The 16,927-nt window shown below is 43.7% G+C and overlaps 1 protein-coding gene across 4 annotated transcripts in view; it reads right to left on the bottom strand.

Annotated features, from left to right (window-relative positions):
- Positions 1 to 550: 550 nt before the first annotated feature.
- The window catches only part of Ldb2 (LIM domain binding 2), a 347,302-nt gene continuing 330,925 nt past the window's right edge, over positions 551 to 16,927 (bottom strand). The window contains exons 6-8 of one of the 4 annotated variants that reach the window (XM_059275843.1): positions 8,626 to 8,749; positions 7,443 to 7,585; positions 551 to 1,923 (exon numbers count right to left, since the gene is read on the bottom strand). In XM_059275843.1, coding sequence (XP_059131826.1) covers positions 1,693 to 1,923; positions 7,443 to 7,585; positions 8,626 to 8,749 — 498 coding nt within the window. In that variant the 3' untranslated portion in view covers positions 551 to 1,692. Of the gene's footprint in view, positions 1,924 to 7,436; positions 7,589 to 8,625; positions 8,750 to 16,927 lie in introns of all 4 variants that reach the window. The other 3 variants (XM_059275841.1, XM_059275842.1, XM_059275840.1) reach the window with 3 other exon arrangements.

The raw sequence follows: 16,927 nt of genomic DNA on the forward strand, positions 1-16,927 counted from the left end.
GGCTTCTCATGAAGAGGGTTCCACCTTCTCCTTCTTCTCCCTCTCTTACTCCTTCCCCTTCTTGGTGTCAGACTTCAAAGCCTCAGGGTTGATGAGAAAATGTCTTCTCTTTATAAATCATCTATGCTGTGTATTCTGTTTTAGCAACACAAAACAGACAAAGATACCCTTCTGCACTTTGGCCCAGTGTTTCCAGGGACCCAGGGTATAGAAGGGGAGCAGTGGTGTGCTTTCCAGGATATGTCAGTGGCATGTACACTCAATACTCTGCCTGCCCTGAGCAGCATTCCTGAGCCTAGGTTGATCAGCTGATCTGACTTAGCCTCTCATTTTTTCTGGCTGCCCGTCTGTGGGTAACCAATCCGTTTTATGCGACTTGCTGCCTGTAAGTGTACTCCATCTCAGAGAAGTTGGTGGGTGTTGAGCCTGCTTTCACAAGAGTATCGTAATACCACTCCATTTGGTGTCTGGATACTAAATCCAGTCTTGACACTTCTCATAATTGTGAGCAGATGGATTCACAGGTACTCACACCAACAGCCAGATTCAGTTACTTTGGTCATTAATACAGTTTATTATTGGCACACTTACCAGTAAAGCATACATAAAATACAACTGTTTTATGACACACGGAGCCACTGTGTCTTTACATGTATAGGGGAACATATTAATATGCAAATGGAAAATTAGTTCTCTTATAAAGTTTCACATAAATACACTGAACTTGCCCCAAAAGAAAAGTCCCCATGAAAGAACCAGGTGAAAGATTTACAAAATTTTATACAGGAAATATAGCATGAAAAAGCAAACAAACACCAAAACTCATTCAACTCAGATACAATTTAAAAAAAAAGGAAGGAATACAAAAAGTTTCAGATTTATTAAGCTTTCCACAAAATTAATGGATTACATGGCTTGAAAATATTTGGACCCACAGCAAGTTTACAAATGCATACATTTCCCAGGGTCCATTTGTCTTTGTTTACATAATAAAATCTACCCATATATCTTTGACGATTCCTTGTTTCAGTACTTGGCCTAAACTGAGACAACTCAGACTCAAGAACCAATTAGGATCAGCTTGCCAGAAAGTCACCTAGCTGTGTCTTCTTGGACTCTTGCCACATGGAAAACCAATGGAAGGTGAAGAGGGGAAAAAGGTACATTTAAATTACTTTTCCAAAACAGATTTTTTTCTTTTCTTTTTTTACTGAAACAAGAAACTCTCAAATGCAAGTCAAAAAGCAGAAAATATTTTACAATATTAAAAAGTCATCTGTAGTTGGGGGTCGGCATGTTACTGTGATCCTGAGCACGTTCGGACAGCATGGCCTTCATTGGGTGCATGGACAGGAAGTTCAACACAAAGAGGGAGGCGAGACCGTGCCAGGAGATGCGTTAGCCTCTGCTGCTTCTAATTACCGCCAGGGACAGTGTCTGTAGTTCTTGCGAAGGCCTCCAAGGAGAGGCCATGCAGGCTCATTTGAAACGATCCTCTCAATTAAAAAAAGGAAAAAAAAATTGCAAGAAAGAAAATCAGGTCATTATGTTTAGAAACAGATGTTTGTATGGAAACGTTTTGTTTGTGTGTTTTAAATTTCACCTCTTTCCTCTCCTGATAGTAGAGATTTGCAATTGGAATTCTACCCCACTGGGCCTATGGGCAGTGGAATCAGGTGCCGGTGGCCCATCTTATTGGGAAGCCTGGGGTGGGGGGTTTTCTGATTTGGTCTCTTGCGTGGCGGGAGGTTTACTGTTCCACGGGCTGTTGTTCCCCAGGGCAGGTGAATTGTTGAAGTCTTCCTCGTCGTCCATGCCGTTGGCCGCATCATATTGCGTGTTTTCTAATCTAGTGATTAGCCTTTCGTCCTCGTCCCCAAACTCACCTCCCATCAGAGTTGGCTCTCCTACCACCATCACATCCTGTGAACAGCAGCTGACATTATTACAGGGAAACCTTAGGGGAGAGAAGCTCAGCTTAAAACGACAGTGGGAGGAGCTCGGGGGACCTAGGACAGACACACTTGTGTGCGCTGTTCAACCGGGTCAAGTCTCAATGTCGGGGGGCCGAGACGCATATTGGATTTCTACAGGAAATAAACATCGCCTCCTGATGTGTAACAACCACGCGAGTTTATGTCCTTAGTGCGCAGCCTGACACCGGAGAACGAGCAATGCTAGCAATCTGCAGAAATAAAAAAATGGATTTTTCAAAATTAAAAAAATCCACGCTTTGAACTTGCTGACCCGGGGTACTTTTGAGAGGGCAATAGAACCTTCTTGACAATACTTCCAAAAATTGCCACCTTCACTGAGGGCTTGTGAGTGGCCCTGTCAACTTGTAGAGAGCGGGGAAACATGGGCAGGTGAGGTACCTTTCTGAAATACCCACACAACTCTTTCCAAATGGTATTTACTCTGTCCCCAGGATGATATACATTTTAATTGAAGACAGAATCCCTCTCTTCTCTACTCTGCCAGGTCCTTTTATGCAGCCAATATCCTTGACATTCTGCTACTTAATTATGGTAATTAATTTAGGTAAAGTTTTCGATAAAAACAATGTTCACACTGATTTGACAATTTGCATAGCTAATTAAGTCATTAGCAAAAACCTGCTGATTGCCAACAAGCCCTGAATTTACCATCTGTTATTTCATGGTGCCTGTCACCTATCTCCACACAGGCAACCCTGCTACCAATCTGGGCACTAAAGAGAACCAGTCTGTCCAGCTGGTACCATAAAAGAAAGATGAAGAGCAAGCTAATTATAATTACACCAACGGAGCTGGTAGTCATCAGGGATGGGGGTGTGCAAGAAGAATCCAAGTAATCACTCCTTTAAGTACAAATTGTCCTTCCATGCAAACAAGAAAGCCACCTACTGTAGCTGGGAGCTCCTGTAGAAGCCACAGCTGGAAAAGCCGGGGCCCAGGGTAGGGGCAGGGATACACACAAGACACAGCGCCAGCTTCTTTGTTCAAAGGGGGTGATGGCCCAGGTGTGGGACAGGCTATTAGTCAGGTAGATTCTTCTGGGGGAGGATCTGAGCAGCATTTACTTAAAGGTTCAGGGCTTGAGGAGGTTGAGTTGCTCTCAGCCTCTAGGAAGCAGCCAAAAGTCTTGCTAGGCTAGCTGTCTTGTAGTGTTGGTGTGCAGCTTTTCACGGAGAAGTTAGTTCAGTAAAATGTTTCACCACTGGGCATTTTTTTTTTTTTAACCTTGGGGAACTTTGCCTAGCCTCTGGAGAAGGGAGCAACATTTTCTGACACCACCTAGAACTATGAAGCTGTCCATTGCACAAACTCCTGAATTTGCACCTTAATTTTCTACTCTGGGATGGAAAATCCTGTTTTGTTTATTCCTTCTCTGCCCCTTTCTTTATTCGGATGAGATGATAAACAGGTCCCACACTGTGTTTTCTGACTAGTCACTCTTGTGAACTGGTAGGTTTTAAGGAGAAATGGCCCAGGTAGAATAAATACTTAAAATGTGAGCTTGGTTAACTCAGCAATAAAGGTGCTACTAAGGGTACTGGCGAGATACTGAACTGGGTGCTTCCAAGAAAGTGTTGACTAGGCAATGGAGAGCCAGAAATGACACTGACATGTAAGGAGACTCGTGAGGACTCTTAAGATGAGATGCAAAATAGACACTGTCTTTCTGACTGGGAAGAGGGACCACGTGGTTTTAGGTGGAATGCAGACACCACACAGACTTGTGAAAATTATTCAGTTAGCTGAGAGGCTACCGTTTCACTCACAGGAATTTGAGGATAAAAAAGTGTCACTTAGGTACAGGCAATTAGGAGGCTGTACTTATGATGAAGAACAAAAGGGAGATTGAAAGAATAGGGAGGGAAAGACTGGCAGAGCATAGCATGAAGATTAATGAACACACTTAGAAGGACGGAGGGAACATGCATTGCGTGTCACCGAGCAGGACAGGGCCATAGAACCAACTGTGTGGGTCTGGGTTAGTACTGTGATTGCAAGGCCATGGAGAGAAGCTGAAAGAGTATGAAGAAGTGACAGGTGCTTGGAAAAGCAGAGGGGAAACGGGGGAGGGGGGGAGTGGCCGACTTAAGTGTGACTTCAGAAGGAAAGTCCCCCGCACTGCAGATGTGTTCTCTGCATCAGAAAACGACATTCATGCAAGAAAAAACAATAGGCATGTAGTGGTTTGAGTCACTTCAGTGGGGCTCCAGCATAGGCTTGTAATATGGGGAGAGCCCCACTTCACCCACACACACTAGAAATAGCTGGAAAAGATGCCCAGGCACAGGTGTTTGTAAACCTCTGAGTTTCAGGGAGCTGCTACATTGGCTTTATTGGCTATTCTGAAAGTATTCTTAATTAGAAGCATAACTGGGATGTGTGTGTGTGTGTGTGTGTGTGTGTGTGTGTGTGTGTGTGTGACTTAGTTGACTGACAGGTGGCTACCTATAAAAAGAACTTTAGGTTTCATATGCACATGATGCTTGGGGCCACTAATAGAGTTATATGAACGTTTCTATTTGGTTCCTTTCATACCTTTACGGAAGTACAGTGATGCTCTGCTCCGGCTGCTCTACTTGTCACACAAAGTAAGTGGAGATATGTTGTACATTCCAGGCTGCTGCTAGCTAGGGTGAATGTGAAATGCAAATTGCCACCCCCATGTCCTGAAAATCCCACTTCAGTAGTGAGAGTGAATTTCCTACCCATCTCCAGCCTTTGTGACCCACTGGGGGCACAGGAATCCATCTGAGAGTAGCCCACATACCCTTGGTTCCCCATGAGGCTGACCCCTGCTCCTGAGCTGGGAGCGTGGAGGTGCCACCAGCTTTTGCCCATTTCACAACTTCTCACTAATCCCCCGTGCAAGGACCACCAACCTCTGAGGAGGACTGGAAGTGACTCCTTTCAGGGCCCCTCAATGCTTCTCCTTAAATTGGCCAGAAGGGGTCACTGCTGTTGAATGACACAGGTCTCCATCCCTCCCAGGGTTGAGGCTGCAGTTCGGGATGGCTCCTAGCCCCTGCTCATGAAGTGAGAAGCAGAATCCAAGGATTAAACCCTAGCCCTGGCCACACACACACTCGCACACGTACACTGTTGCTGCAGAATCTCTGCAGGCCAGAGTTGTGGTCTTTGGACCAGGCAGCTGATGCCTGCAGATCATTTCTATTCAAACAATAAGATGATGTTGATTCAATAGCAAGCGGTTAAAAAGATGTGGTCACTCTTGTTTAAAATGCATTGAACTTGAAGACACTTAAGGGTCTGCACATTTTCAAAACTTGATTCTCTTCCTTGCTTCTCTCAGTCATCTGCAAGTTCCATTTAATGAAAATACCTTAAAATGCATGGTTCAGGGACACTACTGATATTCATCTTTCTATTTAGTGGTGCCTTGCTCACACGAAATTCACACTCATGGAAACTCCCAAATGTAGAGATCCTCTACCTAAATGCAGTTCTGGGCTTAGAGGATAGGAGGATTGTGGAATAGAAAAACTTACGGACTTGTTAAAGTTGAAATGATTCCACCCAGACCAGGTATGACAAAATACATAAGGTACGCTTTTACTCTCCACTTTTACACTCATGGCAGACATCACTAATGGATGGCCTACCAAACACTACCTGCCAGAATCCTTCTCAGCATGGTGCTCTGTGTGCTGGCATGAAAGAGGGAACTTCTTGGTCAAGCTCAAGTTAAGTAGTGAGCTCCTTTATGACCGGGCTTCCTTGGCTTTTTTTTCAAATGCTTTTTAATCTCAGGGTTGTTAGTACCCTGCATAGTATCGCATATAGTAGGATCTTAGAGAATGCTTGTTGAGCTGAGCTAAACTCCTTCAGTATCCATACTTTTCAGTAGCAACACCATGGTTCCAGAATTCTCTGAAGTCCATTTTCTTTGTTTGCTAGAGGAACCTAATGGATGTTAGTTTCTAAACCCAGGACTAGAGGAACACATGGGCTACGTATGTGGACATTTTCAGTCCATTTATTTAGATGGGGGCATTTTCTCTATTCTCCAGTCACATTCTGGTGTAACAAGGAGCAGGTACAGCTCTTTGGTGCCTTAATATGAAAGCATGGATTTTCTCTGCTGACTTTTTCCCTCTGACCATCAGACATGGTGACTGCAAAGGTCTATTCAGAAAATAAAGGAACCCGTTGTATTACTTGAGGATAAGAATTCAAACGATCCCTCTATGTCTGGTGGCTGTTACTTCTACTAAGCCCTTCTCTCTAACGCAGTGAACATGCAAACCATGCTCCGGTTTGTGGAAGACAGGAAGAATTCCAGAGACTCAGGTGATCCTTGAGCCCTGGGTTTGTCTAAAGAGAACTGACCAATCAGAAGTGGGTGAGGGTCAGATTAGAGAGGCACATTTGCAAGTGGGGAATTTCCGGTCAAAAGTCTACTCTTATGGAAAGAGATGAAGCAGGATCAGAAAGAGGCTGGCGAGGAGGACAACAGATAGAGAGTGAGTGGAAAGAGTAAGGAAACTACAACATGGGAGAGGCATACCTCCAGAGTCACAGTGTCAAGGAAGGGTCAGGATTCAACAGAGTCAAACGCCTGGTGACAGTCATGAGCATGGGTAGAGAACCCACAAGGAACCCTGGCAAGTGGTGGCAGCAGGTGTTTGTAAGAGTGGGAGTGTTTGAAAGTGACAGTCTAATACTGCAATGAGAATTTGGGGTCAGGAAAGGCCATGTCAGTTTGAGAAGAGTCAACCAGCGATGAAGAAAGCCTTGAAGTCTATTCTCTTCTGACACTACCTTCAGTGCTCAGTTTCAAGGTTTCATCCACCTCCCCTGCCCCAGAAATGAAGGGAAGAGGTCAGGGGTCAAAGGAAGTGAGATCAAACGGGGGCGCGGGGGGTGTGGGGGGCTGGCTCTACCTGAGCTGGTGATGTGCCACACAAAAGTTTACTGAGCTACATGTCTAGTGGCTGCAAGCTAATTGCCTGGCTCTTAAATATGAGGGAGGCCCATGCTGGGATGACCCAGGCAAATTACAGTATGGGGCCCGAGCTCAGGGGACCAGTTTCCAGGGGCATATTGAGGCTCTAAGGCTGCAGCTGAGAGGCCTTAATACGCCACAAGGCATGCTGCTAAGTGATGCTTTAATTAAACCTTGAGTGCCATATCTCCTGTCAGTGACTCTGATGGCTTTTTAATTCAGGTCCCATCACAGCATGGACTCTTAATATTCCCTCCTAATTCCTCGTTCGCAGGGGATGTTACCATGGCAGGATTCATACCTCTTGACCTGTCCCACCCTGTCCCTGCCGTGCTCCTTCCCCCACCGCCAAACTACCCAGAACCCTTCTTTCTTTTTCTTTTTCTTTTTCTCAGTTGCAGAGAGGAATCCCAGCCCCCTGAGTTGGGTGAAGACAAAAGGCAAGGCTCTAGGCCTAAAAGCAAAGTGAGACTTACAGGTACCTGACTGGACAGGCTCAGGCTCGCGGCTGGGGTCTTCTTCTTGCTGCTGGTACTGTTGGTGGTATTCCCGGCGCTGCTGTTGGAAGTGCTGCTTGTGGAGTTTTTTCTTTTTCTCCGTTTGGTGGTTGGTTGCCTTGTGGGTTCTGCTGTAAGAGGGAAAGGGGAAGAGGGATGGGTTCCAGGGCAAGAATATGAGGCAACCCTAAGCATGCTGTCCGTCCAATGGTGCCCTTTTTATACATTGAAAAGAGAGCTATTTAAAATGTCCCCATTTTGAGTAATCTAAAAATAACAATAAAAGAAAATGGTTGATTTATTTCTAGCACAAAATTGGTGAAACCCTTTTCTTCTGCACGTAGCTATGACATGATTTTTATTTAATTGTTCAGCCTAATTATATATCTGTAATTCACTAATAGTACTGTAGGAGCAAGCTACAGGTACTACTTTCATAATTGAATATGAAATATTTTTACCAGTAGAAAAGTTGGGCGCTAGCCTACTTTTTCTCTTTGTAACAAAGGAAGCAAGGACCCCTAGGTACCTCAGAAGATGCAAGGTGTCAGCAAAGTATTAACTGCAGCCAGTGTCTGTCAAAGCTGTGTGCACCACTCACCCTACTGTATCATGTCTCATAGCGACCTGTCTCTCTTACACCTTGATATTCTTGGTTGCCTCAGCCTTGGTGAGATTGGGGCTTCTTGGGTGTGTAGGAACACCCCATGGTTTGGACTCTGGTCTTTAATAAACGCTGTCTATTAACTTCAAGATTCTTAGAAAGAGTGTTTCAGTATGATGTAACAAGAAAATGAGGGAAACTAGGCTTCTTCAAGAAAGGCATATTCAAGTAGTGAAAGATATTTGGGGCTTGAATGGGACAACTATTTACTGGGGAAATGTGATCCATGGTGATGTGTGGTAGGGGTTATTCATTTCCTTGTTATCTCTTTGTTCTGTATTAAGATATATCGGACGCAGTACCATGCTGACACATCCATATACACATAATGAATGTATCCTTAGAGAGTTTTACATACTTATACCCCAAATCATGGTTGGGGTACTCTTGGCAACCAACCCTTCCTGACAAATGTCTCATCATCATCTTCTTCCTTCTGGTAGCCTTTCATCCCCAGACCCTCTGAGAGCATATTTACAAAGACAGTGAGGAACGAGAGCATACCTGGCGGTGCCACCATCCGCTGCCACTTCTGAAACAGGCAGGTCTTCAGGCAGTCTCTGGGACTGAGGTTGTAGGTTTTGTGTCTCGACATCAGTTCCTGCATTGGCTCCAGTATTACACACAACTGCAAGGAATTCAAAGTCACCCGTGTTCTGTCACTTAATCATATTAATTGCAATAATAATTCCAACAGCTGGAATCCATTAGACAGCTTAAGGGTTCTTTTTTCTTTTTTCTCCTGGTTTTGATTTTCTCTATGTACATTTGAAGAGAAAGAAATATTACCCACACTTGATTATACCCACTTAACGTAGTATCATTTATAACATGGTATTACAGCTGCATGTGATTTACACACACACACACACACACACACACACACACTCCTGTACAGACTTGGGGTTGGACACAGACAGCTCTGTAATGAATTCAGAGGCCTCTCCCTGGGTAAAGGAAAAGTCTCTTCCATGGAGTGCACTGCTCTGACTTCAGCTTTGGCTTCTGGCTGCTCTTCTTGTTTGTATAACCTCACTCTGGGCATTCCATAGCTGGTTAATACAGGTTATCTGGTGGGAAATGCATCTTTTGAACTTTGCAGAACAAGGTGATGCTTCTTGATGCCTATTCTCATAAGGGCAGATAACGAACACTGTATGTGATTTTATTCATGCGCTCATTTTTATTTCTATTTTACCCAGATCGTGTGAGAGACACATGTTTGTAGCCGCTTTATGTAGGAGAGTTTACCTTGACTCAACATTTAGTCACCCTGTCACCTCCTTTATTTAGCTTTTCAGCTTTATTTTGTTCCAAAACATCTGATGACAAAGATTGAATGAAACAAAAAGACAAAATCAGACCGTAGACTTTTTCAGATTCCTTTGATTGTAGGCATGTCAGAACAGCCGGGCCCTGAGAACACTCCACCTACTAGGACAAAGCCTGTGACTTGGAATGAACTATCCATCACAGTTGGGGGCTACAGTGATGCAAATATCAGCATATGCCTGCCCCTGTGCAAGTCATGGTTGCCTTACCTTAGAAAAGGCATACGTGCAGCCCTCGGCTTCTGTTTGCTTTCTTTACCACCTCTCGCCTTACATCAGCCCTCACCTTCAGCATCTCCCCATTAAGAGGCTTTCTGTTCCATGAGTTTTCTTATCTCCGACTTCTGGCTAACGCCTGCCCCACCCTTAAAGATGTAGAGAAGGTATTTGTTACCCCCCCCATCTCCCTATGTAAGCTGCAGTGTTCCTCTGACTCTCCCATTGCATCCAGCATTTTTTGCTTCACAGGATTATGCTGCCTTCATAACCCTCTGCTTCCAAGTCTCCTTCCCACTAGGTCACAGATTCTTGGAATGCTGACACTTCGCTTTTTATCTCCGTGTCCCACTTTGGCTCCAAGGGACAGGTACATCTAAAGAGTAATTCTTAGAAAGACCACAAGACAGTTCCAGGCCCAAAAAGCAGTCTAAGGAATGCTTCCATCAGAACCACATGGTCTGACTACTGAGAACACAGACTTTGATGCTCAATCCCTTCTCCTCACAGAGTCTGCATGTGTGGTCCTGAGTACACATGGTAAAACCTCTTACTTGCATATAGGTCTATAACTTCCTACTAGAGTTCCAGGTCTTCTGCCCCACAGATTCTGGGCTCCCCGAGGGAACACACTGCTCTGCCCTGCTTACAATTTCTGTCCATTCCTTCCTCATTTCCTCCACCTTTCAAAGTTCCCTCCACAAGTCTAAGTAGGATCAAGATGAACTTTACCTGGAGAGATCTGACTTGTTAATGACAGATTTGCTAAATTCACTAACCCCATTTAAGGGTCTTCTGTAAACATCTTCCAGTTTCTTTGGAAGAAGGGAGATTTTTATAATTTTTTAAAACATATTTATTTAATGTACATTGATGTTTTGCCTGCATGTATGTCTGCGTGAAGGGGTCAGATCCCCTGGAAGTGGAGCTGCAGTAGTTATGAGCTGCCATGTGGGTGCTGGGAATAGAACCTGGGTTCTTTGTAAGAGCAGCCAGTGTTCTTAACCACTGAGCTATCTCTCCAGCCCCAAGAAGAGAGATTTTGAAGCCTGAGCAACACACATACAGTGTCTAACATAGAAATGACAAAGTCCCCCTCCTGACTCTTGGGTAACCAACATTATAGATCTCCAAAGTTATATGAGCTGGATTTTCTTGTTAGATCTTCAATCCAGCAGACCTTCATACTTAATTTAGGTCCCCTTTGAAATCTAAAACGCCAGTAAAGAGAAATCAGTAAAAGTGACAGAATTCTCTTGCAATTAACTGTGTTCCAACATGGTGAGGGCTGCATGTGTGCATTTTCCTATTAAGAATTCTTTCTTGGGATTCCAAGGATATGCAGAATGCATGCTTGGAAAGATGTTGCAATGGTCTCTACTCATAGATCTGAGAGCCAGTCACCCTCAGAGCAGAGCCAGGTCACATTCAGGCAGACTCAGAGGCGTTTGCAGTCATGATTATGGCAAGAAAATCTCTCAGAGAAATCCCAGAGACTAGAAAACAGGTTTTTTTGTTTGTTTGTTCGTTTTGTTTTGTTTTCAAACAAAAAGAAATAAAAGAGGAAAGCTTTACAAATTATTTTCCTTTAATTCATTTCTTTTTGTTGCACATGCAATCATGATGACTATAAAAGATACAGGGGAGCGGGACAAACTGGGAAGTCTCACTATGGAATCTGACTGTCGTTAGGTGTCTATCCTTGACACGCTGCTGGATAGCTCTGGGTTTCTATTTCATCTGCAAAACAGATACCCACCTTGTACTGTGAGAATCTGAGGTAATGTGTCTCACACACAAGCGTTCAGTGCTGCGAGTATTATGACATGATTGTTAGGAAGCACACCACAGACAGTGCACACCACACTTCATTTCTTGACATCAACACCCATTCATTGAGCTTCGCACTTGGCTGACAGGAACTAGGCTCTTGTGTTGGGAACACACACAAAAAAATGAGAATAACCTTCTGTCCTCCAAGAATGTATTGTTCCCTTAGACATGATTTAAACAGATTAAGAAATCTACCCTGGGTTCACAGTTCAAGTGTCTCAGGAAATCACCTCCTTTTGACAAAACTATTTTTCATTACATGACAGGCTGGATGACAAAGATGACCAGAAAGGGTGACCAGCATCAACCAGGGTATGGATTGGGAGAGCTACACTTACCATAAGAACACAGTTTTTGTTTGTTTGTTTGTTTTTAAACAGTGCCTCTCCTCTGGATATTGGGAGATTTTTTTTTTCAGAAGCTAATCCTTAAAATCTCTCTCTTCCACTTTAATGTGACAATATCTTTCCATCACTGAAACTCACCCCAATGGAGCTTCTATCTCTGCATGCTAATCAAGAATCCTCACAACCCTTTCTTACACATGGAGAGCTCCTGGGCTGGAAAGGCAGGCCCACCCCTTTTCGTTGTATGTAGACAAGCCATCCTGTCTGCTATGCTGACGCAGTGGCTTTGCAGGGCTGTGTGCTGTAGGTGGCAGAGCTACCTCAGATAAGAGATCATCTCCTCAGCAGCAAGGCATCGTGTCCCAGCAGCATAAAGCCCTGCGACTGTGACAATATAAGATCAGGAAGATGGTTGGGGAAGTAGGTATCTGTTGGACCTAACCAATTCTTGGAGTTGTGAGCCATGCTCTTTCTGATGTTTTAGAACATCTTGAGAATCTGGTTTGAAAGTTGTTGAATTGACCATAGTCCCACCCACTGACTCTAGGTGAACAAACATTCTTCTTTTTAATGTATGAGCCAGACCACCACAATGGCTTGTTTTTCCTATGCTGCATGTATACACACACACACACACACACACACACACACACACACACACACACACACACACACACATTAATAGATTGAACTTAGCATAATAATACAAATCCATTGATTTGGAAGAACAATTTTATAGCAAAGTTGCACCTGCTACCAAGTTCCCAGTGCATGAAAAGAAAGGTAACAGCCAACATGTCTGTAGCAACATCTGCAGCAGCATCCATGCAGGGCTATAGTTTAATTTTGTCTCCTACAGTGGTACTGTACTATACCTCCTGTAATCTCCGGCAGCTGTGGAAAGGGTTGGACCATCAAGGCTCAAGAGGAGACTGGGCTTTGAATATGTATGAATATGAAGCCTTTCAACATGTAAGGCTGACTAGGCCAGTTAGGACCCTAGAGAAGGTCACTGCTTATTCCTCAAAAAGCTCAAAGGATGCCAGTTTATAGATTTAGTGAGAGTGTAGGCTAGGCTTGCTCTGCATGCTTCTCTTCTGACTTTGTGGGATTCTGACATGGGGGATTTGCTGAATGAACGGATGCATGGATGGATGGGCCAGATACTGAGGCCAGATTAACAGCAAGGAGTCATTTGTCAGTAGCAGACAAATCAGGCACAGTCCTGTGGGCTTAGAAGTAATCAATCTATTCATCCAATAAATGACTGATTGCCTCTTCAGTGCAGAATGCCCGACCCAGATGCATATGTCTGTGCTGGCTGGGCAGGGGGGACTTGGGTAAGTCTCAAGATTCCGAGCCTAGCAAATGTGGATAGTGTGTTATTTTACTTGATTTCTTTTTCATCTGATGGTTCTTCCAGAGGATTCTGATTATCTTCAGCTGCACACTCATGCTCATCTGGTGCAATTCCTCTACAGAGTTGAGGAAGTAAGTGGCACTTGTCGGTGTTGGCCTTGAGCTACAACGAAGCTGGTGTCCTGGAGTCAGTATGTGGTTGGTACTGCCACCAACATTTGAATCCTATCCTTTTTGAATAATACCTGGGTGTGAACCATCTATTCTTTTTTTAAATCTGTTTTTGGGCTATGTATGTATACAATGTGTGTGTGTGTGTGTGTGTGTGTGTGTGTGTGTGTGTGTTGTTAGATTTTCTTTTACTCTAGCTCTACGTTGGAACGCCAAAATATTGTTGGTTGTTTTTGCTCTTTTGGAGGGCCCACAACACAGCTTCCAAATAAGTCACACATGGAGGCTTTATTCTTAATTATGAATGCCCAGCCTTAGCTTGGCTTGTTTCCTGCCAGCTTTTCTTAACTTTAAATTATCCCATCTACCTTTTGCCTTTGGGCTTTTACCTTTCTCCATATCTTTCATTATTTCTTACTCTGTGGCTTGCTGTATAGCTGGGTGGCTGTCCCCTGATGTCCTCCTCCTTCTCTGGCTACTTCCTCCTCCCAGATTTCTCCTTCTCTATCTTCTCTCTGACGCCAGCCCTGCCTACCCTTTCTCCCGCCTTGCTATTGGCCATTCAGCTCTTTATTGACCATCAGGTGTTTAGACAGGCAAAGTAACACAGCTTCACAGAGTTAAACAAATGCAACATAAACGAAAGTAACACACCTTCAAATAATATTTCCCAGTGTGTGTGTGTGTGTGTGTGTGTGTGTGTGTGTGTGTGTGTGTGTGTATGAATGTCTTTGTGTGAGTGCAGGTGTATTTGCAATGTGCTGTGGCCTATGTGTAGAGGTCAGAGGACAACCTCAGGTATAGGTTCTCACCTTCCAGTTTTGTTTGAAGCATGATTGATCTCTCTCTGTTGTTGGTTGTTGCATATGGCATGCCAGCTGACTCATAAGCCTGCCTCCCATTTTATCATAGGAGCACTATGTATGTTGTAAGCCACTGTACTTGTGTGGAGGTCCAAAGACAACTCTTGGAGGTTAGTTCTGTCCTTTTATCATCTGTATTCTGGGTCATTAGTCTTGGTGGCAAACAACTTTGTCCATTAAGTTATCTCACTGGTCCCACATTGAGCTCTTTTATGTGAGTGCTGGGGATTCAAACTTATGTCCTTCCATTTGTGTGGCAAGTGAGTTACCCACTGAGCCAGCACCCTAGTTCCCACCTACGCTACATCCAGGTCTTCGCAAGGATGCTAGGTGGACATCTTTTTCAGGCCTCTGTGTAGGCTTTTTTCTTACCTATAAACCTTCCTCTCTTCTTTCCAGTCATGAAAAACAGATGTTGAGAAACTATGTTCTATGTGCCATATCTGGTCATTCTTTATTCTATAGCTCTTGTGTACTATAACAAAGATTGTGTACCATAACAAAGATGAGCAGTTGGACCAAATCCATACGGTGCACAAGCACAAAACCATTAATTATCTTGCCATTCCGAGAAAGTCTGTTGGCTCTTACTCTGAACACTACTATCCTAAGGAGGCAGATTGACTTGTCACCTCTCCATGGCAGTGCAGGAGCAGAAGCAGATCACCACCCAATTCACTGCTTCTTTCATTGAGAATGATTTGCTTTTATAAACAAAAAAAAGTCAGATGAACTAGAGAAGGCACTTAGTAACACAGTTGATTTGCAATGAAGAAATCTCTTTATCTTCCTGTGCACCAGTAGGGCTTTACTGTTGAGCCTAGCTCTGCTCTGAAAACCACACCTGACTCACACTAGTCTGAACCTCCAATATCATTGCAGGTCCAACTCAAATTCCATGCTGTCTCTGAGCAACCCCACTGCAAGATTCTTCTTTGCCCCTATGACACTTACTATTATTATTTTCTATAATTCCAATATTTACATGGGCATTGGGATTTTCTTTTTCTCATGAAGTTGTTCATGTCTGTCTCTATGGCAAGGTATGCTTTACTTTTCTTTTTATTTAACACAGTAAATATTTGTTGAGTCATAAATTAGTGATAGCTATGGAGTGCCTGGTGTAAGTCTCTCCCTGGAGTATGTACCTTGCACATGCTGATTTTATCATTAACCTTTGTCACTTCTTGGGTCACTTTTACAGGTGAGGAAGTTCAGACCCAGAGCCAGTAAGTCATCCAGAGCTAATAATGGTGGCTGTGACTATGTGAATGCTGCTAAGGTAAGAGCTTTCTGAAGGGTAAGAGAAAGGTTCGGTTGAGTTTGTCTGGCTCCATCACTGCACTATTAACTCTTAACTGATGTTCTGTTTACCTGTGGGAACATTAACATGAATGGCTTATATTGCTGGTAAGTACAGAGTCCAAAGTCTTTCATCACCCATCTCTAGCTCTTTGCATGTGGCATGAATCTGTATACAGAGGACAGATTTTGGAACGGACTCAGGCCTTAGACTCAGATTGACCTAGGTCAAATCCCCCACATCTGCCATTTACTAATTGTGTGTTCTTGCCCAAGAATTTTAGACTCCTTGAATCTGTTTCCTCATCTGCAACTGGGAATACATGGTACTCATATTAGATGGCTTGAAAGAGCTATGCCAAGCTCTTGTTGCAGAGTGGGGGACAAGCCAAGTACTCAAAAGATGGACATTGGTGTTATGAAGAATTCTCTTTGCAGATGTCCCTTTTGAGGCAGGGGAATGATACACCCTGGTGTTGGTCAGCTACTCTGTGAAGCTAATCACATGGTCTCTCAGGGACTTAGAAGGTCTTTGTGTATAAATCCCAAGGGGGTGTTAATCAGTGCTTGACATTTTACTAGCCAAGGTCTGAAAATCACCCCTGTGGAGAATTCAGCCATAGATATAGAAGGCTGAAGTCCACAAACCCCAGTTCTTTTTCCTAGGGACTCATCCTCTTGCTCAAGTGCAACTAGAAAGGTCCATTAGGAAGGTGTAGGGAGTCATTACAGAATATTCTTCACCGAGTTGCTCCTAATTGTGAAAGACATTATTTAAAAACACATTAGAAAAAGATAATGTATGCAATTTAAAAGAAAAAAAGGAGGCAAAACAAAGCTAAGAAAAAGCAAACAGTTGCCCACCAGCAGCAGATGAGAATGAGTCACAGACACTGGTCCCCACACCCACACTGCCTAGAGAGGGAAAACAGCCAGCAGAGGAAATAACTTCGCCTCCCAAGCTATGCAATTCCAAACATCAGATTATGATTTGAGTTTATTTCCTGATAGGATTAAAGGTAGATTGGTTGTCAAATTCAAAATATCCTCCTTTTTATCTGAAGCTTCAACCAGGAGAGGCTTTGCCTTTTTTCAATTGTTTTTTCAATTGATTATTCATGCAAGTTATCTTATCCAATGGGCCCTTCATACTGGGGGCTGCTGCTATTAGGGAGGGGAGGTGGTAGTAGTGGCTGCTTCACAAGACAACAGCTGCCACTCTGGCCTTAAAGGGACCATTTTTTTTCCAGAGTCACCCAACTGAATATTTCAATATCTGTTCTTGATCTCACTTTGAAGGCTGCTACCACTTGACCACTGAGGCTACTGATGGAGCCTCCATTTCACCCAGAGGAGGTGTGGTCTGGCTGCTTTGCTGAACCTA

The sequence above is a fragment of the Peromyscus eremicus genome, chromosome 10 (genome assembly GCF_949786415.1).
Source record: "Peromyscus eremicus chromosome 10, PerEre_H2_v1, whole genome shotgun sequence".
Taxonomy (NCBI): domain Eukaryota; kingdom Metazoa; phylum Chordata; class Mammalia; order Rodentia; family Cricetidae; genus Peromyscus; species Peromyscus eremicus.